The sequence below is a fragment of the Protopterus annectens genome, chromosome 6.part0, assembly GCF_019279795.1.
Source record: "Protopterus annectens isolate FY-2018-M chromosome 6.part0, PAN1.0, whole genome shotgun sequence".
Lineage (NCBI taxonomy): Eukaryota > Metazoa > Chordata > Ceratodontiformes > Protopteridae > Protopterus > Protopterus annectens.
In genome coordinates this window covers 536,859,201-536,885,928 of record NC_056737.1, presented here as the reverse complement: position 1 = coordinate 536,885,928, position 26,728 = coordinate 536,859,201, and the positions used below count along the sequence as shown (strand labels likewise).

The 26,728-nt window shown below is 38.6% G+C and overlaps 1 protein-coding gene across 1 annotated transcript in view; it reads left to right on the top strand.

The window, feature by feature from the left end:
• MIPOL1 (mirror-image polydactyly 1) overlaps positions 1-26,728 on the top strand; it is a 3,346,766-nt gene that overhangs the window by 784,848 nt on the left and 2,535,190 nt on the right. Inside the window, exon 6 of the mRNA XM_044073550.1 lies at positions 3,217-3,322. Coding sequence (XP_043929485.1) covers positions 3,217-3,322 — 106 coding nt within the window. The remainder of the gene's footprint in view (positions 1-3,216; positions 3,323-26,728) is intronic.

Genomic DNA, 26,728 nt, shown 5'->3' with positions numbered 1-26,728 from the left:
AGGTTGGTGTATATGGGAGCACAAGCTGCTCCCACAGCTACGCCCCTGGTTTGCCTGAAAAATGTTCCCTCATAATGAATATAATTATGTTCTAATACCAGAGACATCATATCCAGTATTAAACAGGCTTTGTCCCATTCTATATCAGCATATTTTCTGATGCTATTAGCAAACGCTTCTAATCCTTCATCTTTTGAAATACAAGAAAACAAGTCTATAACGTCTATGGTAACGAACAATAAATCATCTTTCTATAGGTATACAGGGTAATTTTTCAGAAATTCCCAAGAGTCTTTAACAAGATGAGGGATTTTTTCATAAATATGTTTAAGATAGACATCAATAAAAGAACCCATGGGAAAGGTTTTCGATTTATTACCTGAGATGATGGGTCTGAAGGGGGGATTTTCAGTGTCTATATGGACCTTAGGGATCCCTACTATAGATGCCAAAGTGGAGTGTTCTACCTTAATAAATTTATAAATGTCCTCTGTAATCCTGTTGTCTATCAAAAATTCTTCCAAATGCATGTCTATACTTTTGTACGCTATGTTGATTTTAGTAAGAGAAACTATCTCATAATTTCTTGATGTATGTAATAGATCATGCATTTTGGAAGCATATACCATACTATCATATATAACAATGCCACCCCCTTTGTCGGGTTTCATAACCCTGATGCTTCTATCATTCCTCAGTTCTTGAAGGACCCTATGTTCTTCCAATGATAGATTAAAATTGGTCCTAGTACCACGAATATGGTTCTGTCAATGATATATCTGTTGGGTAACAGACTTGTCATAGATCGAGATGATAGGATGCATGGGGGGCACAAATGTACTCTTCTTTCTCAAACCTTTAGATACTATGTTCAGATCTTAAAGGATCTGTAGAGTCCTTAAACATGATAGCCAGATTTAGTTTTCTAATATATCTCTTGATCTCATAATACAGTCCACAAGTCTAAACTTTGTGGTAGGGATGAATTTCAGTTTTTTCATCGTTGGTTATTGCAAGTGATTATTTATTATTTTTGTTGCTGCTACTCACACGGAGATCAGCATCTCAAGACACGGAGGTGATGAGCGTTCCTTTTGTTTGTTGGATTTGTCAGTATCTTAAATAGACTCAATGACTTCCAGGGCATCACTTAATGACTGTAGCCAGACTTTAATATCTGCAGCTAAAACAGAGTGTGATTTGTTTGATAACAGTAACTGCCTTTGTCATAGATCATAGAATTGTCAAATTTCACGCCACCATATTTAAAAATATGATGTTCATTCTTGTAATCGGAGCTGTACTGTGTTGCAATTATATAGCGTTGTTGCATCCTGATTTATAGGTACTACTTCCTGGAGTTGGGTTGTGCACACAGAAGCAGGAGTATGGATTAGGAGGAAGAGGATAATACTCCTGTGGGATCTGGAGTAAACTGCGAAATCCCATGTTCCAGAATAGAAAGGAAGTGAGCATTGACTGCAATGTCAGATAATGAAGGGTTTTGGGTGCAATACTTTACTAGAAAGGATGGCATTTTAGATGTGGTCTTCAGCATTGCAAAGGATATTATAGATGTTCAGGTTCAGCTACCATTACTTAACAGTGATGGTAACCTTGTGTGGCTTAAAGTAGAAGGGTAATAATTCAAAGAAGAAAGTGACAGTGTGAGATTTTAGAATTTGTGCTGGAGTAGAGAATCATGGATCAGTTAGGATATAGGAGCTTTAAAGAAGTAAACTTTTTGAATGTGTCAGGGATGGAGTACTCAGGGCTGTGGATAGGGGTTTGAGGAAGAGGCAAAAAGTGGAGAAGGTCAGTGTTGCCTGTGGTGCAAACCAGATATTGTACACAAAAATAGTGATGACAACTTCTGAAGATACTCTACATAAACTGCCCTACACTACAATGTCTTGACAGATACAGAAGAGCAGTAAACATGTTTTTTTCTGATTTGTCTGAAAAGCAGTGCTCAAAGGCACAGTCAGTGAAGAAAACAGTGTGGCTTGCGAGTAACAGGACTGCACATTCAGGGTTAATTGCAGGTTGTTGTATAGTGGCTACAGTGTAGACCTTAATTGCAAGATATAATCTTGGCTAACAAGTGAATTACCCAGCAAAGACTGATCAGTGGTCAGTCCAGTAATGGATAACTAAAAATATCAGGCATATTTACGAGAGTAGTATAGCTTTAAGGCCTTTGTGTTATAGCCTTCATTGGAGCTTACCTTTAAGCAAGAGGGAAGGATAATAACAGGGGATGCAGCATCCTGCTTTTGTTTTATGCTTGTTTGTGGGTGAATACCAGGAAATAGTTCTAGTAGCAACAAAGTACTATAGTGAAATAGTCTAGCTGGTACTCAAAATGACCTCTTCATGTCTTAGTGCTGTCATCACTAGTCTGCAAAATGAAAGTTAGATTTGTTTAATGTGTGATCCCTTTGTTACCTTGACAATTATTGAGCTCCTCAGAGTGAAGGCAGAAACAGTGAATATACAGAGGGGTTTGCTGTGTGAACCTTTTGTTTTCAAGGATAATGAAGGTCTGTTCTGCACCAGGTTAGGGATAGTGTAGGTATAGACTGGCTTTTGCTGCTGAACTAAGAAAGGATACACAGTGGCTCCTTTTTAGTTTATAATCTCATTTTGGTTCTTGTGGCTTCTTGCTGCAGCATTTATTTTGGCATGTAATAATCTCATATTGTTTCTGGATTCTTCCCACCTCCGTTAAAATGCACTGTACATCTCTGGTACATATGTAGTAAATCTGCATATTTGATATATCGCTGCTAATGTTTTATATGTAGTCATTGTCTGTAAACCTAGGCATTTCATTTGTGTTCAAATTTTATTTTATTATTCTTCTTCCATTTATTAACCTGAGTGGTTGTTAGGGTGGACTGTTTCACCATTACTTATTGATTTACTGTGTATATTTAACCACGTCCATGATATGAGGAGAGACTGCTGTAGCAAAATGGAACCATCATGTTTGTATAATTCAGCACAGTATCTCATCTAACTGTAAAAATGGGCTTCCAGCATTATGACATCTTCCCTTGCTGATTTTGAGGAAGCAGACTGCATATGTGTAATTAATTTGAATTACAGCAAGTATTTATCAGCTTTAACATTTTCAGACTTATATTCACTGATTTATTTAAATGTTAAATATTAGCACTGTAGGATTAAAGTAAAAAAAAACCTTTTTTTTAGCTTCAGGAGAAAATCTATGAAAAAGATCGACAGCTGGAGACTTTAAAATTGGACATAGATCTGCAAGAAAAGGCCATAGAAGCCAAGTTTGCTGAGAAGGCTGCAGGTACAGTTCATAGTGATTCAACAGATGGCTAGCTAAGTAATACACCAGTGCTATATGACGTGGCCAATTGAATGCTAGTTGTGTTTGCTGAAGGAGTGGAAGGTTTGCTTTTCCTCATTTTGGCAGCTCGGAATTGCTTATATTATAACATGGGTGGCTTTAAGATCCTGGTAGTGGTATTAGTAAGAGCTCTACCTGTATTCATACTGATTAGGGCACTAAATATATTATTAACACCATGTCAATCCACTCACATGAAAGTTGTTTGTTTTGTTTGAAGGTCTTGAACAAACAGAGGAGTATAATGATTACCAGTACTTGTGCTTCCAGCCAGCAGTTCAAACATTGCTTATTGTTTTAGCCATTTCAAAGCAATACTAACCTTCATTCATGTGGGGATATTCATACATTTATCACATCTGGAGAGCAGAATTTCTCTTGAAACCTAAGTTAGTGGTATCACTTCTATTTGAAACAGTATAATACAATTAGGATTTTTTTTGTTCCTGGATGCACTCTTTTATCTGTGTTCTGCATTTTTGTTTTAATATGTGGTTCAAATGGAAATAGTACACAATCTGGTATATTTAGAATTAACAAATTACCTGGAACTTATATTTATTTAAAACTCTTATGTAATGTACTACCTAGTGCCAGTTGTAAAAATCCTCCAATAGCTTTGTAATTGCAGAATTACCACATTATGTCCATTCAGCAAATATTTACTTTAAACCTTTCTGATATCTTTTGGGTGACTTTTTATTTTACTATGTTTCCTTTTTGATCCTGCTTATTGTATCAGTTATTGGTACAGGCATTTTTTTCATCAAAATCACATTTACCATTCCTTGAATGTGCTGAGCAAGAACATTATGCCTGTGTATAATAATCTGCTACTCCAGTGTATATAATGTGCTAATGCAGAGCTTTATTCATGTAATTACAGCAACAACCTTTGTTTCTGAAACTGTCTAGTAAGACTGTTTTTTTTTTTCTTCAGGATTCATAACACTGCTCATATTAATGGTAAAAATCGCTTTCAAGAGGTGCTTCAATATACATTACCTCCTTGGTAAAAAAAAAATGTATACATAATTTATATAATATGATGTACTGTTACTGAGAGTTATTTACCTTAGTGTTCATAATCACAGGCATAGATATAGTAGCTCCACAGTGTGCTGATCTGCTCACATAGTCAACCATGCTTTTAGCAACCGCAGTTTGTTGAATTGTAGTATAATTGATCCCTGCAGTTCTGTGACGTGGAGGTGAACTGTAACTTCTGAAGGGTTTTTCACAGTTATGCAATTTTGGAGTTAGCATACAAAACTAAAAGGGTGTGTGCTATAGTGAGCAGACCCCCTCCCACATAAACGCATGTTTAATGATTTTATTGCATTCTGACATTTATTGGTTGGGACTTTTGCACTGACTTTTGGATTAGGCAGTCTTGATTTATTTGATAGTTAGCTTTTTTTTTTTTGAATTTATTGATTGCAAGTGTATAGCTATTTCCTTTGCATCTGTGATCAAAGGTAGTGTGAGTGAGTTCTAGTCATCTTATGCAGTGGACTGTTTGTGGCCAGTTATGTGAGAGTCAATTACTGCAGATGTTGGCATTTGCTGATATTCTCTTATAAACACACACACACACACACACACACACACACACACATACATACACACACTGTGTGTGGTTCATATTTACCAGAAATGTAAAACTGAAGGTTGCTCATTTATCAAGATGTGCATGCATCTCTGCAGGCAGCCATTGCAGAACTCTCAAAGTTGCATTGGGGTGCTGTGGGTTATTGCACAATCCCTGGCAGCATTGTGATGCTGCACCAGTGTTCTTGAGCTGCTCTGTGGTCATGGATTCGGTAGATGTCAGGGAAGGCTAAGGGGAGTCCAGCAGATCCAGTAAACCAAGAAAGGAGGTGATAGTCTGCTGTGTGCAGGTGAATTAGAAAAAAGACAGTTCAGATTGATCACATCCCTCCTTATCTTCTACCATTAAATGTTTCTTCTGCTAAGGTTACTGAATGCAGTTAACTGATTGCTTTGTAGCAGACAGAAATATGTGCATATTTTCATGTGCTTATCACAATTTGTGTAACAACTCTGCTGTATGGTGATATAATACTGATGTATAGTAAGGAGTCATTCATTCATTTTCCGATACACACTTTTACTCCTGCCAGGGAAGCTAGAGGGCAGCTCATTAGCCAGTTAAAATGCCAGTCCACCTCAATATGTATACACACACATACATCTGTATGCAGTTTGGAGGATGAATAGTTGATCTGTCACATTGAATTTAGTATAGTCTAGTATTCATGCCTCATTAGACCCATTATATAATACAACACCCCATTTGTATGTACCTCTCAAGACATCTACAAAAACTGGAAAGGCCACAGAAATACCTCACTAAAAGAATCACAGGCCTAAAGCAGATGCCCTATGCTGACTGTTTAAAAAACTCCACCTATACTCTGTCGCATATCGTCTACTCTGAGGCGATCTCTACTTAACATACAAGGCCATGTCAAACCCAGAGCTGTTGGACATGCTACACTTAAAGAAATCCCAATCCCTTAGAGCCACACACTCCAGGGGTCTAAACCTTGTCATCACAGTGAACAAAACATGCTGGACGGATAGGTTCCTGACCCAGAGACTCCCCAGACTGTGGAATAGACTGCCCATACATGTCAAGCAGAGCGCCTCTTTGGCCTTCTTCAAAAGGAACCTTGATTATTGAATGGGAGATAGGAAATTCACCCCGGGGATCACGTCAGTCGTCCTGCTAGACAGGGGTCCAGGGAAGTAAATATTGTGGGAAGAAATAGCCAGGGAATTGTTATGGCTAAGCTTGTATAGGCCCTAGGGCCGATAGCCTAGTACCAGCCTATGAACCTATATGCTTGTTTTTTTTTATTTCCACAAGTGGCTGTTATGACAACTGCTTCTGTAGTCATCAAATCACTCAGTTTTGTGCTGCTGAATATCAGGCATCTGTGTATTTCTGACATATTTTCTCCAGCCTTGGACATGATTTAACAATTTGTCTAACCTACTAGCACTATGCAAGGAAAACTGAGGTGTTTTATAACTTTTCTTCCAAACATAAGGCATAAGCTTGGGTTTAGATCATTTAGCTCTCAATACTGTTCTCCAATCTCAAACTCCTCAATGCAAGATGAGTCCAAAAATAAGAAATGGGCAATCTTTTTTTTTTTTTTTTTTAAACTGTAGCCATCCTCTTGCTATTACTTATACACACACACACACACACACAGCACTGCATTTCGTCAATCTTGCGGTCCTGAACACAAAAGCAACATCTGAATTAATTTCCATATCGACATTCAGAAATGCCAGTACAAAAATGCATGACAGTACTGGACTACTGATTGGACTCTCTGATTGCATCTCCCAACACCTTCTACCTGAGGCAGCTGCTCCCTTGACCCCCCAAGCTATGCCTCTGGTTTAGATGGTGGTTAAATAGCTGGCTAGAATAGGGGGCCTAATTACCTAGAAAATGGCTTGTACATCCCACTTGTTAGGATGCCATCATTGACTCTTCACATATTACTTTCCTCAGCCTTGTAGTACAGTCTTGAAACAAGTGTACCTGTTGCATAATGGTGTTCCTAAGCAAAAATCTTGTTGAACCTAGTATTAAACACTCTTTCCTTGATGGGAATTTATATAGATGTCACAAGTCTTGTGGAACATGGTAAAGTTGGAATGTAAATACGAAAGAAGAAAGTGTGACTGGAGAGTCAGTCACATTGGTAGAGGCAGGTACAGTCTGTGAAAAGAAACCAAGTGTGATCTTGTTTATTTAATGTTTAATTTGACAAGGAAGATTCCTGCAAGCTAGAAATGGTATGTCTTTATACTGACTGCTGTATCTTTTACCCAATGTACAAATTTTCAAGACTTCCAAGATGGCTGCACATTGATCAAGAGCTTAATTTCAGCTCTCCCAGTGTGAAAAAAAAATACTGGGAAATAAGAGCTAGCAATTCTGCCAGCTTGAGTAAAATTCAGTTACTGGTTAGTAAGTACACTGCCTGGATGCCAGCAAAGAAGAAATTTAGAGAACCTGAAACACTGACTGGGTAGAATCCTGCAGCTGTTAAGCAAAAATCAGTTCAGGATCTAGCTTTGGTACAAGAGGTAGCTTCCAGTAAATTGGAGGAAAAAGTAAAATAAATGTACTCAGAGCTAATTATAATAAATGGAACACTGAAGGAGTGCATTATCTTAAATAAAATGATGAAAAAAATAGAAAAAGCTTTAAACTAGCTATTCAGATGAACTGATAAAATTGAAAAATTCAGAGGTTGAAATGAAGAAAAGGCAGACTGAGTATGAAACTTCAGAAAAATGTTAGAATTAGAAGACAGAGCTCACAGAGAAAACTTGAAATTTTCTGCTGTACCAGAGAAACTGAAAGGAACAGAGTGTGATAAATTTATGAAAGCACAAATAAGCAACTGGACTGGTATTCAACAGCAGGATTTGCTAATTGAAAGGGTATGTCAAGTGCATGCTCCAAACCTGGCCATGAGAAAGCAACAAAGACCTGTGTCAGTAAAGATGTGTAATCAAATCAGCAGAATGAGTTGATCCTGACAATATTTTGGCAGAAGGGCAAAGTACTAAACAACCATAGATTGTTTGCGGAATGATATTCAATGTATACTAGGCAAGAGAGAAGCAAATTTATACCAGCAATCAGGGAATCTAGAGGCAGGAGTGAGATTCAAGCTGTTGTATCCAGCTGTCTTCAGAAAGTTTTCTCTAGATGATTGAAGACATTTGTGATGCAAAACTGGCTAAGGAAATACTAAAGTTTATCCAGCAAAAAAGTGAGCCATCAAAGAGAAGGGGACTCTCTTTCCCATTCTTCTGACAGTAAAGCTTATAGAAAGACTTTGCCAGTGAAATCTTTTCCAATGGTCAAAAGAAAATGCTTGAGAGAGAAAAAACGCAGGATTTCACTAGAAGAGTCAGGAGTACCTTGGACTTGAACCACAGTTCCACAGTCTTATGTTAGAAATGGAGATGAACAGGAAGAAGACCAGCGGCACTGAAATTAATGAATAAATGTGAGATTATAAAGCATCTGTCCCATTTGTGAAATATGGCTTTGCAAGATAAAGTGGCTGAGAAAGATTGGACTTTTGTTGACTTTATTAAACTTGTAAGTAAACTGTAAAGCATATACCCCACTTTGTCATTGGTATTTAGCGGACACTTTCTTCTTCTTTCAGCTGTTCCCATTAGGACTCACCACAGCAGATCATCTGTTTCCATTTCTTCCTGTCTTCTGCATCTTGCAGTGTCACACCAACCACCTGCATGTCTTCTCTCACCACATCCATAAACCTTATCTTAGGCCTTTCCTTTTTCCTAGCAGCTCACTCCTCAGCATCCTTCTCCCAATATACCCAGCATTCCTCCTCACCGCATGTCCAAACCAATGCAATCTCGCTTCTCTGGATTTTTCTCCAAATGGAGCAACCTGAGCTGACCCTCTAATATATTGATTCCTAATCCTGTCCATCCTTGTCATACCCAATGCAAATCTTAACATCTTTACCACCTCCAGCTCTGACTCCTGTCTTTTCATCAGTGCCACCATCTTCAACCCTTGTAACATAGCTGGTCTTACTACCATCTTGTAGACCATCCCTTTCACTCTTACTGTTACCAGTCTGTCACAAATCACTCCTGACACTCTTCTCCACCCACTCCACCTTGCTTGTACTGTCTTCTTCACCTCTCTTCCACACTCACCATTACTCTAAATTGTTAATCCCAAGTATTTAAACTCATCCACCTTCGCCAACTCTACTCCCTGCATCCTCACCATTCCTCTGTCCTCCATCTCATTCACACACATATATTCTGTCTTAGTCCTGTTGACCTTCATTCCTCTCCTCTCTACAGCACATCTTCGCCTCTCCAGGGTCTCCGCTACCTGTTCTGTACTCTCACTACAGATCACAATGTCATCTGCAAACATCATAGTCCACAGGGACTCCTGTCTGAACTCGTCTGTCAACCTGTCCATCACCATTGCAAATAAGAAAGGGCTTAGAGCTGATCTTTGATGTAATTCCACCTCCACCTTGAATGCATCCATTACTGCTACCGCAGACCTCACCACTGTCACACTACCCTCGTACATATTCTGTACCACTCATACATACTTCTCTGTCACTCCCTCCTTCCTCATACAATACCACAACTCCTCTCTAGGCACCCTGTTATATGCTTTCTCTAAGTCCAAAAAGACACAATGCAACTTTTTCTGACCCTCGCTATACTTCGTCATCAACACCCTCAGAGCAAACATCACATCTGTAGTGCTCTTTCCCGGCATGAAACCATACTGCTGCTCACTAATCATCACCTCCCTTCTTAACCTAGTTTCCACTACTCTTTCCCATAACTTCATGCTGTAACTGATCAATTTTATCCCACTGTAGTTACTACAACTCTGCACATCACCCTTATTCTTAAAATCGGTACCAAAACACTTCTCCTCCACTCATCAGGCATCCTCTCACTTTCCAAGATTTCTTAGGGACACTAAAAGGAGGAAAAAAATAATTATACATAAAATAATTTTTGTTATTTATAATACTTGTATAAAACATTTCATGAGATAAACTGCATGTTATATATTATAGCAGTTTTGCATAGTATGTAGTCCGGGGTATCTTAAATGTGGGAGTGAGGGTGAGTCTGATCAGTGATTGTTAAATGTGATAAAGATATTAAAGTAAGCAAGTACTTTACTTTTAAGAAAGATAGGTATTGCAATGTAAAAAGAGAAGTAAGACTGGACAAAAGCAAGTTTAAATTAATATACTGTAATCTTGGGCTGTTTGGATGGGGGATAGGGTATAAGAGTGTAAAATTATATTGTATGAAGAGGTGAGATATTTACTCTCATTTTTGCATAGGTGAATGTCTGGGTTAATACTCTTGGCTTAATCTAAAACAAGTATTTTCTGTAAGCAAGTCGGCTTGGAAAATAATACAAATTGAAGAATCCTTTGAGAACTGCTAAGTTCCACACATATTCAATGATATTCATTTTTTTTTCTTCCCTTTAGCAACTGCTTAGTGTAAGTCAAGCAGTCTGCAGTGAAAGGCAGCTGGACATTTTGTTCTTCTGAGTCCATGGAGATGAGCTGACTGCAGCGGCAAGCAGTTTAATCTTGAGAGTTCTGGTCTTTGTTTGCTGAGCAAAATGCAAAATGTTTAAAGGTATAAGGACAAGCAGTTCAGTAAAAATTAGTTTGAAATTATTGGAAGTGAGTGAGAGATAGCATCTTCCCTCGAAGGCATAATACTTCAGTGCATTTTTTAATAGAATAGAAAAGTAAATAGTTTTATTTAAAGATAGCCAGTGCACTTTTTCTTAAGGCTAAAAGGTAATGTTTTCTGAAAGCATGCAAGCTGTTTTCACATCTAGGAGGTGAATAAATATAACAGAACAGACAGCAATCTTTGTAAGTGGGATCACAGGCTGTGACATGCCCTTCAGCATGGGTAGCCTTAATTTTTATGTAGTGCCTGTGAGTGCAGCTGTCAGTTTGGTGCAGTTACTGCTATCAGGGAGTATTCAACTTCATTTTTTGAAGATGTACATAGTTTTGTATGTGTGTATGTTCTAAGTTAATAAGTTATGATGGCGTTCTGAAAATGTTTAAATCTGAAGTTGTCAGTTTTTGTTTCATCCTCAACAGAAGGATTTGGTTCCGATCCCTCGGAACTGACTCGGCCGCTTGCTAAAGCTCATGACAACCAAAGATTCTCAAGTCTCCCCCTATACCCACAATGCAACTGGTTCATTACCCCAGATCTTGTTTGCTGCTGTCAGCTTCAGACTTGGTGTTTTGCTTACACTCGAGTGTTCCAGATATGTGTTTCTTCTATAATCTTTTACCTGGTATTTTTCCCCATTTTTCGTTGCATCTTACTTTTCTATGTCTGTCTCCCCCTTTTGCTGTTTACCTCCTTTTTATTCATAAATTGTGTACTTCTTTTGTATTATTGCTGGTACTTTTTGCTCTACCCTTCAGTAGCTCCTTTTTTAGCATTGCTGGTATTCCCTTTTTCATCTCTTCATCTCTCTCATATATATATATATATATATATATATATATATATCTGTATAATCATGTATATGTATAAACAGAGTCTCTATCTTTTTCACTATAGCTTCCTATCATAGTTGTGTGTGTGAATCTTTACATGTGTGTGGACTGTGGCTTTTCTGCCTTCCTGCTTTTACTATAGCAGAGAAAAGCAAGGAGAAAGAGAAAACCCCTGCAGGGTTTAAGAGATGTCAGAAGTGCTCTCACAAAATCCCCTGTTCGTACCAGCACTCACTCTGTGTTTTCTTTCTAGGATTCCACCATTTGCAAGAAGACTGCTCCATTTGTAGTTTTTTTAGCCATCGGGCTCTGGTGGAGTGAAAAAACAAGTTGATTTTGAAGGGGCAGTTACCATCCTCCTTCGGTGAGGCCATTTCTGGGTTGTCTTCCAAGGATCCTTCTGAACACAAATCCATATCCTCCAAGTCAAGTCTGGCTTCCTTGACCTCCTCTTGTAAATCTTCGGAGGCAAAAAAATGGAGTTCTTCAGTGCCGATACCATTGTCGGCACCGACTATTAAAAAGCTTAAGTTGTCTGTTCCACCTGCCAACAACCAAACTGATGGTACGTACAGTTTCCTTGGTACCGCCTTCAGGAAAGACTACTCCTTCAACACCATCTTCATCACTGCTGACTAAAGAATTCATTACAGTGCCTAGGTCCAGGTATTCCCCGTCCATCAACCCTTTTCCAAATAGACTGCCTTCCCCTTTCTTGGACCATCCTTCTCCTCCAATGAAATCCACCCATTCTTCCAGAAGTTTCACTGAAGATCTGGACAGGTTCTTCTACTTCCACTCCTCCAAGCACCTTTCCTCTTCTGACTTTTGAAGTAAGTTCAGAGTCCTTGCTTCTGAGTTGTCCGGTACCAACTGTCTTGGTTCTGAAGTTGTTGTCTTCATCTGCGCCGATTGCATCTCTGAGTTGTCCGGCTCACTCAGAACCGGAGACCTCCCGGAACCGTACCTGTTCTCTCAGTTCCAAGGAGTTTGAGTTGACCCAAATTTTTTCAGTGTCATCTCTTCTCCTCGGAGTCTCTGCGCAGATCAGCTTGGCTCTGGCTTCTGCCCTAGGAGGGATCTGCCCCATTCGGGGGGAGACTGCAGTGCTGAGTTCTGCTTTTTTGGGCCCAGACTCCATTCCTACAGTGGATGGATCGGCTATCAAGGCAATGGAGAGGGCCTTGTCTGTTTTGACAGTCATTTCCACCCCCCTTGGAACAGACTTATATGTCACTCCTTGCACTAGAGTCTCATCACTCCATCCATCTGGATAGCAGGTGTCAAGGCCTCAGGAACACCCACATTTGGGAATGTCCTCTTCAGATACCTCCCAGAGCATCCCCCAGAAGAAGTTCATCAGAAGAGGAAGTGTAAGAGGAAACACATTGATTCCCCTGAAGAATAATACACTGAGGACAGAGATTTTGAGGAAGGTGAATGATCCCCACAATCACCTCCTGATGATATCTCCTTTGAAGTCATCCTGGAAATTTTGAAACAAAGAGGTGGTTGGCAGTCTAACAATCCTATGTCAGAGTAATCCGTGTATCTGCAGGCCTTTGGAATTGATCTCTCAGTGGGTGTGGAATGTCCCCAGTTCTATTGAGCCAATACCCCGGTGACCAGGAAAGATCATAACTGCACTCTTGTACAAACCCTTCTGGACCAAAAGCTTACCAGTAGATGCCATGGTCATGGCAGCAGCCACCAAAAAGGAACTTGCAGATGAAAGTTCTCTGTTCAGCCTCCTAATAGGGGAGTCTAGGATGATAGGATAGGGAAACAAGTTTACACTTCATTGACCTTTTTTCTTATGGTCTTTGAATTACCTGGTGCATTTTACGAGGTTGCAGAGGAATCTGATTAAAGAACTTTCAGATACCCTATCAGAAGCTGTTTCTGATGAAGTTCAGGACTCTATAACTTCATTTGGCCACCCTGATCTCCATTTCCAACTCATCCATGAGGTTCATTTCTCATGTAGCTGAAGATACAACAAGAGCTATCGGTTCAGGTGCAGCCTTAAGGAGACACCCCTGGATGTATTTGTGTGACTTTGTAGAACCCTTTAATTCTACATTCATCAATGCTGCCTTTGACGGCATGTTCTGGTTTAGGCCGAAAGTGAAAGACACACTAACAAGCTGTGAAAAGGATGGAAAGACTTTCTGCAGTGGGCACACATTTTTCCACTCCTCCGAGACCCTTTTAAAGGAACTAGTGCACTGGTGGGAGAATGTGGTTCAAAAAATCCCAAGGGTCCTTCCTTGACACACTCAGTGACAGCTTCCCCAGGGGCAGGGGGGGTAGCTGTAATGGTAAGCGCCATCCTCGTGGCAGAGGGGGTCTGTGGAACCAAGGTTTCTGGGATTCATTTTTATGTAAACTTTTCCAGCAATCCTGAAGGGAGACCCGAGTGCCCTCCTCTGGAGGCAGTCAGGGCTTGCTTTTCTCTGCACCAGAGAGAGTGGCTACAGATAATTTTGGACAAATGGGTGCAGGGAATTACATCCAGAGGTTACATTATTCCCTTTTCACTGAGCCCATCCTCTTACAGAAAAAATCCATGATGTTCCACCCAGTCAAAGGGATCGAGCAGCACTAGAAAAGCGAGTCATGTAAGAGGTCTCCCCAGACCAGATAGGATCCAGAATTTACTCAAGGTTCTTTTTAATGCCAAAAAAAGACAGGGGACTGGAGACCTATTCTAGAGCTTAGCAAACTGAACAAATCAGTTTGTCAAACCAAAGTCTGTATGGTCACGGTTCAGTCCATACTTCTGTTTCTGTAAAAGGAAGACTAGATGTGCTCCATAGATCTTCAGGATGTGTACTATCACATAAAATTGCACAAGTGATCCACGAGATTCATACGCTTTCAGCTGGGAGTCAGTCACTACAAATTCAGAGTACTACCATTTGGTCTCACTACCGCCCGCAGGGTGTTCATAAAATACATGGCATTAGTAGCGGTTCACTTGAGAATGCACGGATTCCTAGTGTTTCCTTACCTAGGCGACTGGCTGCTCAATGCCACGACCAGGCATCAACTCGTAGAAGCCAGACAAAAATTCTTCAAACATGCTCCTCCTTGGGAATAATTGTCAACTACAAAAAGTGTCATCTAGAGCCAGCCCAAGTGCTAGAATTCATAGGTGCCGTCTTAAACACAAAAACCACCATAGCCTCTCTCCCTCCACTAAGAATATGGAGAATTCAAACACTGGAAACCATAATCAGCAAAAACAAAGTACCAGCCAAACTAATCCTCTGAACTTTGGGCTCCATGACAGCATCAGTAACTCTTGTACCTCTGGCCAGGTACCATATGTGGATTTTTCAGTAGTTACTTGTGGCACAATGCTCAGTGCTTACCCATTCCATGTCCAGACTAATTTCCATCACCAACATCTGCAAGAAAGATTTAATGTGGTGGACTCATTCAGAACACATTCTACAAGGACGTCCCTTTTCCCCCTTCAGCCCAAATTCATAGTGACCACAGACACCTCACTGCTGGGGTGGGGGGGGGCATTGCAGTGTAAGACAGTCTAAGGCACGTGGTCCCCAGTAGAGGCCTTGTTACATATCAGTGCTCTAGAAATTAGGGCAGTGCTTTTGGCGTTGCAAGCCTTTCATGATACTCTCCCCTCCTGAGCGATTGGGATTCAGACAGGCAACATGTCAGTAGTCTGGTATATCACCAAACAAGGGGGAACCAGGTCTTATTCACTATGTCAGAAACCCATGAGAGTGTGGCAATGAGCTGCTTCATCAAACCACTTTCTTGTAGCAATGCACATTCTGAGGAAGACCAGTGTGATAACAAACAGATTAAGCAGATCCATTCTTCTACCTCACGAGTGGTACCTCAATCACAGAGTGTTGAAGAGAATTTTCCGATCATGGGGCCAGCCTTGCTTTTTGCCTCTCCACTGAACAACAAATGCAACAGTTATTTTGCCGAGGGACTCTCTTCTCCCCAATTGGCCCCCAAGTCTCCTTTATGGCTTTCCACCAATACCCTTGATTCCCAAATTTCTTCAGAAAGCCATCAAGTTGAAGAGTAAAGTCATCCACATAGCCCCCTTTTGACCTCAACAGATTTGTTTCCCCTTCCTTTGGCCTCACCTAATCAAACAACCTTGGATACTGTATTCAGTTCTAGATCTCCCATCCCACCCAACAGGCATGGTACATCCTGACATTCACAATCTCAAGATGACTGCTTAGTATCTCCACTTCCAGTAGTAGCCAGACAACCGATGCTCTCTTTCCTTGTTTGGCACATTCTACTATTGTCTCAAAAATCTTCCACTTGACAGCTGTATTCTAGCAAATGGAAAAATTTGTATAGTGGGCCCTGTAGAATGACACTGAGCCCCTTTAAGCTACGATTGATGAAATCCTCAAATTCTTGCATTCCTTTTTGAGAGTGGGGCCTCTACCTTCACCATTAAAGTTCCACTAGCAGCCATCTCCAGCTTCCATGTTGTTTTCAAAGCCTCTTCTTTGGTCTCTCACAAACTCTGCAAGCCCTTCTTAAGAGGGGCAGTTCTGTTAAGACCTCCCTTTAAAGACCCTACTCCACCATGAGACCTCAACATGATATTACAAGCAATCATTCAACAACTGTTTGAACCTGCCCACACTTGTGATATTAAGTTCCTGTCCTGGAAGACTGTTCTATTAGTTGCGCTTACTTCTGCTAGAAGAATTTCAAAGATTCAAGCCCTATCATCTAAACCTCTGTATTTAGTCTTTCTAAGGACAGGATTTTACTCAGAACCAACCCTTCCTTTCTTCTGAAAGTGGTATCTGAGAACAACATCAATGAATGTATTAATTTGCCTGTAGTTCTTCCCCAACTGTCCTAACAAAGGAGAGTATTGCTTACTTTCCTTGGATGTGCACAGACAGTTGCGTTTCTACCTACACAGAAAAAGGATTTCAGAAAAATCAGACCAGCTTTTTATCTCCTTTTCACTTTCCAAACTAGGGCAAGCTGTATCCAAAGTCACTTTAGCAAAATGGCTGGCTAGCTGCATTTCCTTCATATATTCCAGACCTGGTATTACCCTTCCAAGAAATCCAAAGGCTCATTCCACAAGGGCTGTAGCTACATCAGTGGTGTTTCAAGCTACAGCATCTATGCATGACATATGAGCAGCAGCAACATGGGCCAACCCCAATACCTTTATCACTGTTTACAAATTGGATCTGGTCTCCATGAGTAGAGCATCATTTGGCTCAGTGGTTCTTAGGAATATCCTTCCTTGGTCCGCCCAGGAAATAAGGTACCTGGGGACTCTGTCCCATCCATTGAGGGTAACATGAAATTTGACAACTTCAGATAAAGAAGTTATGTACTCACCATAACGTTCCATCTGAGTTGTTGATTTTCATTACTCTTCAACCCCCCATTCTCCATCACCCTACCTATTTTTTATGGAAGAATGGGTGATGTCTATCTTATCTCAATCTGGCTGATTTTTTTTGATTCTGGCTGTTCCAGACATGACCCCTGTTGTAATATAACATCTTTCTTCCTTCTATTCGTCCTCTGGTTATTTGATCATAAAATATGATCTGAGGTAATGAACCATTTGCATTATGGGTAGAGGGGGAGGCTCGAGAGTTTTTGGTTGCCACGAGCTTTAGCAAGCGGCCAAGTTGTTGCCAAGGGATCAGAACCAAACCCATCCATTGAGGGTACATGAAAATCGACAACTCAGATGGAACATTATGGTGAGTATATAACTTTTTTTTTGAGGGTTTTCATTACAACAATATCTTGAAAACATGACATAGGTTCAGATGGAGATGACAAGAAATAGCTGTATAGAAGATCGACCTGCCAATTTTAGTGAGTGTGTGTAACACAAAAGTTGCAAATACAAATTCAAAAAAGCTGTCTGGTATAATAGGTTGGAATAATGACGTATCATAATGGCTAGATTGTCTATATTGCTATGTAAATGACTTTACAGATATAGGGAAAAAGTTGAGTATTGAATTATATTAAGAAATGAAGAGTGCAAACAGCAATAATGGAGACACATTTGGAAAGAAATGAGCATGTGAATTTAATAATGAAAGTATTTCAAGATAGATATTTAGCAGAACATTGGGTACAAAGAAAAAAGGTGAGTAATTATTCTAATTGCTAAAGGAGTTCCAAAAGGGATAAAAGAAGGAAAAAAGATAATGTGGTAGTAAGGGGCTACTGGCAAGGCAGGAGTATTACTCTGATATGTATTTATATTACAACAAAAACTGCTGTTGTAGAGCTTAATAATTTTTTGGGAGAAATCAGATTTCAGCAGGGAATATTACTAATAGGTGGGGACTGGAATTTGATTTATAACAGTTAGGATATATCTGGGTGCCCTAGAAGGGAAAAATATAACAAAAGGAGGGTAGACTTCTGAAGAAATTTATGAAAATATTTGGTATGGAAGATGTGCACTCAGTAGTAGAAATTCAGAGATAATTTACATATTATTCCCCAAGGTGCAGTAACTAATCTACAGTAGATCGAAATTATACTTCACAGGAACATGTGCATTTAATTGAAAACTTCAACACACATCCAATAACTATTTCAGGTCATGCACTAGTACCAACTAAGATAAAAATGCAGGGTAATGAAGTAAAAGTATGACACTGGCACTTTACCCAACTACATGTTAAAAAGAGAGTAATTTAAGGAATTAAGTAGCTAGTGAGTGGGATAAAGTAAAATGTAGTTTTAGAACAGGGTTGAAATAAAAGAAAAGACATAAGATTAAGAAGATTAAGAAGTAATAGGAATTATTTAGACGGGCTGACAAAATAAGTGGAATCTCAGAATAAGAAGAGGTGCATCAGCAGAGTACTAAAGAGAACATAATGGAGTATCTGGATAACATGCACTAGTTTTGAAAGATTGTTAAACAACTGTTTTTTTTCATAATAACCCTAGAGCATAAAAACGTTTAGCAATGACATCTTAGGCAATAGAAATTAGAAAGGAATGCCACCAAACAATAGGGAACCTATAAAAAGGAAAAACAACCATTGATCCTGTGGAGACATTAGAGATATTTCAGAAATTTTATGAAAATTTGTATAAAGCAAAGAAATATGGAAATCAAGAAAGTGCAAAAGTAAATGTTTATGGCAGACAAGAATGTCAAGGATTGAGGTACATGAGGCTCAACAAGTGACAGTTAAGATAGCAGGAGATGTGATAAAATGGTGATGGGTAATCAATCTGCAGGAAAGTGTCCAGGAACAGAAAGTATCCCTGTGGAAGGTTGAAAGTTAGGAGGGTAGAAACTGATGAAGATCTGGAAGGTTTTGTTTAACAGTATTTTAAAATGAGAGAAAGCACCAACACCTTGGAAGAAAGCTGTGGTGGCTGTAATACCTAAAGATGGTAAAGAACCATCAGACCCACTTTGTATAGACCCATTTCAAGTTTAAACCATGATTATAATGTGTGTATGCATATACCAGCTAAAAGACTGGCAAAGGTGTTGCCATAACTGATAGATATGGATCAGTGTGATTTTGTGGAGTGGAGGCAAACATTTTACAACATTAACAGAACAATGATGTTCCAGAGGGAAGCAAAATGTAAGAAAGTGCTGATGATGTTGGTGGGACTTGATGCAGAGAAGATATTCGACAGAGTAAGCTTGGATTTTATGAGTAGGGCAATGGAAACATTTGCATTCCTGGTGCAATAATAAGGTCACTTAGGAGGAAATATAATGGATCGGAGGCAAGAATTAAAGTGGGAAGTTTCCTCCATGACAAGTTGTGTCTGAAGAAATTAACCAGGCAGGGGTGTCCTCTTTCCCCTTTATTAGCTTTCTATTAAGAGCCATTTAAAAATAAATAAATGAATTAAATTAAATAAGAGACTCAGAAAATCAAGGATGTAATTGGTGTGATAATCAAGAAAATGGGCTTTATTTGCAGATATTATTTTGCACCTGATAAATCCAGAAAAGGACATCTCACTGTAGTGGAACATCTTGAGACAGTCAAGTCTTTTTGGGGTATAAAATTAATGAAGATAACTTAAGGTTATAGCCTTGGTTTTATCTACCCACCCAAGAATTGGTTCAGCAGTTACCTTATATATGGGGACACAGTGAGAAGAAGTATTTAGGAATATGGGTCAAAAAGGCTTTTGTTCCGGTAACTAAGGATCTGTGGGAAGCTACTAAAAAGATAGTACTAAAACTGAGAAAGTGGATGCACTCGTTTATAGCTATGGGTAGTAAGATACAAGCAGTGATGGTGTTTTTAGTCCCTTTAGGTTTGTATATAGGTCGGGCATATTTTTACCAAGCAGAGGAGAAGTTGTGGACAGTAATATTGAGTTGAAAGAATTTATCTGGGAGAGGAAGAGGGCAAGGGTAAGTGGGATAAGCTGATCCTTCAAATATAACAGGGTAGTCTAGGATTACCTGATTTGAAGGGGTATTGTACAGCTACACAATTAAGGCAAATGCACATAACACAAGCAAGAAGTTATAATTAAAAATGGAAAGTGGTGGTGATGAAGCATGGGGAAATTCATGGAATAAAAAGAATTAGATTTTGGATTCAGATCCTTATGGAGAATATCCACAGCCATTCCAAATATTATACAAATAAAGTAACAAAGTATTCATAGAACTAAGCCAACAAAAAATGGAGAAAGGAGATTTTGCTGATATGGATAACTGCAGGTAGGGTACAGAGAATAGGCAAGGGGGGAGGTCTGGAATTTACTGGAAAAAACAGGCAAAGGAACCAAGATATTGGGAGCAACTGTCTAGAGAGTGTAAGGTAATAGAATGGGATGAGGCCAAGAAGGCATTCAGACTGCAGGCTACAGAATGCCTTTCCTAACATGGATTGATATCTGATATTTAGATAAAGAAAAGGGGATAAGGGAATTTTAAGTGAAAGACCTGCTCTGATAGAGTTTTTAGCTGAAACTAGAACAGCAGCTGCTGTGAAAAAAAGGAAAATTAGTAGGACATATAAAATATTGCAAGATAACTATAAAAACCAGAGGAAGTTAGAAAAGACCAGGAAGTGAAATTGGATAAGCAGTTTACAAGGGAACAGTGGGAAGATGTGTCTCTCAAGTATGCATCAAAGTCTAGAAGGTTTAGGATTTTTGCTTGGAAATGTTCACATAGGTATTTTTTATACCCCAAGCAAACTCCAAATAATTTTTCCTCAGGTAGATGCCAAATATTGGAGGTGTGACTGGAAAGAAAGACACAACTGTGAACTTGTATTTTGGGAGCGTAATGATTTGGCACATTTTAAAAAATTCCCTACAGAGTACTCTGTCAGAAGCATTGCGTGAGCAAATAATTGTAAGTAAGGAAATTATTCTTTTGAGCTGGGCCACAGGATCTGAATTGCTTAGACATAGTAAGGCCTTGTTAAGTTTAATTGTAGTGACTGCTAGAAAATGGAAATCAAAGTCTAAAACAACTGTATTTGAAGTACTGAATATTTTAACAGAGATGAAAGAACTGGAAGTAGGATCTTTTGAAAAGGGAGGAGCAAATTACATAGAAATAAATGAAAAGTGTGGTAACAATACATGCAGAATAATGTTTAGGAGGAGGAAGATGCGTGAGGTTTTAGGGAGGGTAGGAATTGAGCAATTTATGTAATGTTAGACTGAGTTAAAAAAAAAAAACAAGATGTATAATGTATGTTACTGGAAATATGTTAATATGGTTTGTTTTCTTGTATATGCATCAGAAATACTTGGTCAATGGATCTAAACCTCTTCTTTTATATTAATGTATGCTGGGCTGTGCCTTGAGTGATAATTTAATAAAGGTGTTAAAAAAATGTATAGATTCACCTTCTGTTTTGTATTGACAACAATCTGAATTTATTTCAGATATGTTTAAATGCCAAAAAATGCATTATTGTATGCTTTGAGAAGTTATTTAATGCAGGCAACTACTACATTGACAATACGCCCCTAAGGGTTGACCTAGTTGTTTGGGTTTTGGAACTTAAGTGGGCAGTGACCTAACTTTTGACCAACAAGGGTCTCTTGTTGTAAGAAAGGCCTTCCATATGGCACAGCTTATAAGCAAAGGGATTGTGTCTAGATCTAGGGATATCATTACTCATTTACTCATTCCTCATTAGGCCAATCATTTAATGTAAATCCCATTTTGGCATGTGTCTGTCCAGACACATGCAACAACTGGAATGCCTACAATGATACCTTACTAAAAGGATACAATGCCTTAAGCAACATGTCATAAATGGACAGAATCAAACCTCTGTCACTATATTTAATATCCTACAGACTGCTAAGAGGTGACGTGTGTCTGGCATACAAGGCATCTTCTTACCTAATCAAATGACTTCAGAAATACTTGTTCAATGGATCTAATCTTCTGCAGCCTCAAGAGGACAGTTTAGAGGGACAGGCATATCTCACATAGGATACCGCTGCTTGGAACAGACTCCCCATCCACATCAAACAAAGTTCATACCTGTCCATATTCAAGTGCAAAATAATGAGAGGGAAAAAAACACAAACAGGGTAAGGTATCACCTCAAACGAAATAATAAAGTCCAGTAAAAAGAGGTAGATACTCCAAGACAATCGAAGCCAACCAGGAACACAAACCAAGAAATAAATGGATAAATCCTTTATTACTGAAAAAACAGTAAGCGCTTTCGCGTTGCTCAGAACGCTTCTTCAGACTTCAATAAAAACAAAGATACTATCCCTGCTTATATACATAGAGCTAGCCAATAGGACATATGCATTCAAAACATCCAATGAAAGCAATAAAAGTAATCACATGAATACATTCCTTAAAGCATTTACATATCCCATAGCTTATAAGAGAAATATACAAAGATTATTACTTAGAAAAAGCTCAGTAAAAAGTACTAAATACGTAAATGCAAAAAATATATATTCAATAAAACATATAAAAAGTATATATATATATATATATATATATATATATATATATGTATATATATATATATATATATACCCAATATAAAAAACTATGCACATGGATAAAAGCTTATATAAGAGATTGTATAAAGAATTTTAAAAATGTATTGTAGATATATATGATGTAATAGAAAATATAAATCTACATATATGTATGTGTATATATTGGGGGGGGAGTTGTTTATGTGTGGATACAATCACTTAGTGATACTTACTGAAATGTAAAATACATCATAGAAATAATAAAAGGAGTACAAAATAGAAACAATCTTGATGTGTATATATACAAAATGTATGTACTAACGTCTAAAAGGCCTATCTGCTAAGAAGGGTCTCAGAGACAATTTATCATTAAGCCCATGCCCTTTATCAGCTCTAAGCTTAATGATCCATTTTATCTCTTCTTTCTCTGTATTATTACTGATATTACCTAGTCTTTCAGTTACCTGTTGATGTCCTATGACCATGAAACTAAAAGTATGTGTGGAACCATTCTGTAATACATGTCTAGCTTAGGCATTGACTTAATTTTCTTTTTGTATTGCATAGACATGTTCTCTAATTCTCTCTCTCAGAGTTCTATTTGTTTTTCCTACATAGAAACTCTGGCATTTCTTACATACAGCTAAATATATAACATTCCTAGACCTACAGTCTGCATAGTCATTGAATTCATATTTAATATTGCTGTCAGGGTGTGTAAACACATTAGAATTCCTAATAAAGTTACATTGATTGCAACTTCTACAGGCATAGGTACCCTTTCTTTGTGAGGTAACCTTATTAATCCTCTTATTTTCATAGCACAAGTGACGTTTAAGGGATTTAGTGTTCTTGTAACTAATAGCAGGTCTATCACCCACTAACCCCTTGATGTTATCATCTAATAGTAAAATATTCCAGTTCTTATTTACTATATCAACAATAGAACTGTTAGTGTTAGTATAGGGAATCAATAACCTCTTTCTCCTATCTCTGGATCTAGGTGGACGCTCATATGCATTGCTGTCGTTCTTAATAAAAGAGGGTGTAATACGCTCATTGCCTGTTTGTTGTATAGCTAATAAATCCTTATTCAGGTACCCTCTATCTATGAATTCTTGCTGCATAGTGTCAATCGCTTCTGAAAGAACATCATCCTCACTTATGATGCGTGAATAACGTATCAATTGATTTTTAACTATGTTTTTATGAATATGTGGAGGGTGCATGCTGGTCCTATGCAAAATGGCATTCCTCCTACAAGGTTTCCTATATATGTTAGTTGTTATGCAACCTCTGTCTAAACTTAATGTAACATCTAGAAAATCTATTTGAGTAAGTGAGGTTGTGGCAGTAAAACCCAGGAAGGTAGTGGTACCATTGATGTATAACATGAACTCTTTTAAAGTGTCTGTATCTCCTTCCCAAACGAAAAAAATATCATCTACAAAACGTCTATAGTATGTAATACAACTCCAGAAGCTCATATGTTCTAATATATAGGTGACCTCCCAATACGCCATCACAAGGTTGGCATATGAGTTGGCGCAAGATGTTCCCATCGCCACGCCTTTGATTTGCAAAAAATAATCACCATTAAAAAGGAACACATTATTGTTCAAAACAATCTCCAATAGCATAGTAACCTTTATAATATCAGAGTTATTCATCCCTTTGCTCATCAGAAATAGTCTCAAGAAGTCTAGTCCTATATCATTTGGTATGCAGGTAAATAGGGAGGCTACATCTAGAGTTACAAGTGTAGCAGGCTGTACGTTACCAATATTGCCATTGTGGACTGATAAAGTCTCAAGAAGTTGCTGAGTGTCTCGCAAAATAGAGCCAGTAGACTTAGTTAAGACTTAAATATGGTAAATAGTGCTGTTCACAATTCTAAAGCATGTGGAGCTGCACTGTTTAGTGGCTTTTGTCCAGATAATTAACCATCAATTAACAGTATGCTGCTCCTTATCATTAAGTTTTCTGTCCACCTCATAATCCAGATACCATTTATGTTCCTTAACAATTTGCAAGACATCTGTTATCTACCTCAGTGAAGACCCTGAGCTGAATTTGCAATTAATATTTGCAAAGGGGGCTGTTACCGAGATGATGGTTTAATGACAGCATTTAGATTTTATGATGAGCCTCATATTGATCACTGCTACAGTAGCCTTAGCTCTATCGGGTTAACCCTTGGCAAGGATGTAACATCTCGGCAGCTTCCAAAGAATCAGGGCACCTTCCACACACCTGTACTGTTAGTCAACTCGAGCTGAGCTAACTTAAAGACAAGTTTGGGTGTCAAGCCCTTCAGAGCTTTACTGCCGCCAAAGACTGTGCTCCTTTAAGGCTTTTGAGGAACGAAGGTCGGCTTGGTGCTATTGCTTTGCTGAAAAAATAAGCTGCCTTTCTAAATATTATTTGTGTTTTATCACTTTCCTGTTCAGGAAATTTATTTTAATGCCAGGAGTTTTGTGTTTTAATGGACTGTCACAAGACTGTATTGTACTTTTAAATGGGAGTGCTCTTTTTCCTGTCAATTTAAAAGTTGTGTAAAGTAACAGAAAACCGTTTTCTCTGTGGAGAAAGTTTATTTTACTTTTTGGAGCTGGTAAAGTGTTTTAAAGTGACTTTTACTTTATTTTTTTTATGAAAAAAGTGACTTTTGTAAAGATTTGTAGTTTTTACCAGCATTTGCTACTTGTCTTCTCTGGGAAAGATGTACCATTTTTGACTTGATCATGAAACAAACTACTGATCCCATGTTCAGTCCTTCTTCCAGCAGCAAAAACACATTTTTTGCCACAGGTGGGTAACTTTGCAGTGGCCATTTATTGTACCTCAGACCACTCATCTTTTGCCCTGGATCCCTCTAGTGTAGCACCTACAGCCACTGTGGACTGGGGGTAGCCATGTAGCCATGTTCTCTGTGGCTTTTGGTGTCCCTTCAGTGGGCAAGGGACTCTTGATAGTGCTGGGAGTGCGAACAGGAAAGGTTTACCTGTTGTGTCAGAACCTGGAGAAGCAGGTGCTGCTGCCATTAGTATCACAGTTAAACTCATTTTTCCTGTAAAAAAGAAACCAAAAACATTGTGTCTCTACTCCTCTTCCTCATTTTTCCTTAGACAGAAGTAGTTTTCTGGATTTGGCTCAGGGTTTAATTCAGGCTATTGTTCCTTCTTGTAAAGTAGTTTCTAGTAAAAGAAAGAGGGGTGCCTCTTTTTTTGAAGAGATTTAAGATTCTATTTCTGAACAGGAAGTTGAAGGGACAGATACAGAGTTTTCTTCTCAGATTTCTGATTCAGAGTAGAGATTAGTTTCTGATTCTTCCTGTAGGGAGTTTTCTTTCTATGATACTATTGCTTGAATGTGCCATTGTTTTCAAAGGGAGAACACCGAGGTTTCTCAGTCCCTCAAAAAAATTATATGAATTCTTACAGAAGAAATTTCCAGACCCTACACCCATTTCTCGTTCTCTCTGCTTTATGGGATTTGTGTGGTACTAACTGCAATTTTCTTGATAGTCAGCCACCTGTCTTAAAAAGGCAGATAGGATGCGTAAAGTTTCTTAGTCTTTTAAGTTTTTATACACTATTTCCAAACCTGACCCAACAGCTATAACTTTGGTTGATCCCATTGCTGCTAAACACTTAGTTAATTCCAATCCTACCCTTTTTGTTAAGGATGGGAAATTTAATGATAAGGTGGGGGGGGGGGTGTAACTTTTATGTTCAAAATTTTGAATTGTCAGGCTCATGTGTTAAAGTTTGTTCTGATTAACTGTGAAAGTATGAGGAGTGTTTTATCTGCAATTTATTCTTGTGAGGAAAAATCTACTTTAAATAATTTAGCTTCTTTTATTGCGCAGCTCACTACTCATTCTTTACAGCATGAGTATGACTCTGCTGGTAATTCCTCCAGGGCTACTGGCCACTGGTACAGTTTTGTGTTTTTCTTGGCTGCATTTCCAAAACCACCCAAGTGATAAAATTGGGATTCTAAATTTCCCTTTGGATATTTAGTTTTTGGTACCTCTGCTGTAAGGTGTTCAAAATGTCAAAGGGGTAAGCTGATCCAGGGAATCTCTAAGATTCTCAGCCCTCTTTCCCAGCTTTTCTAATGGAATCTACAACTCCCCATCCAATACTGGTAAAAAGGCAGAATAAACCATCTCAACAAAATACAGTTAAACAGACGTTTAAGAAGAATTGTCAAGGGGTTCTTA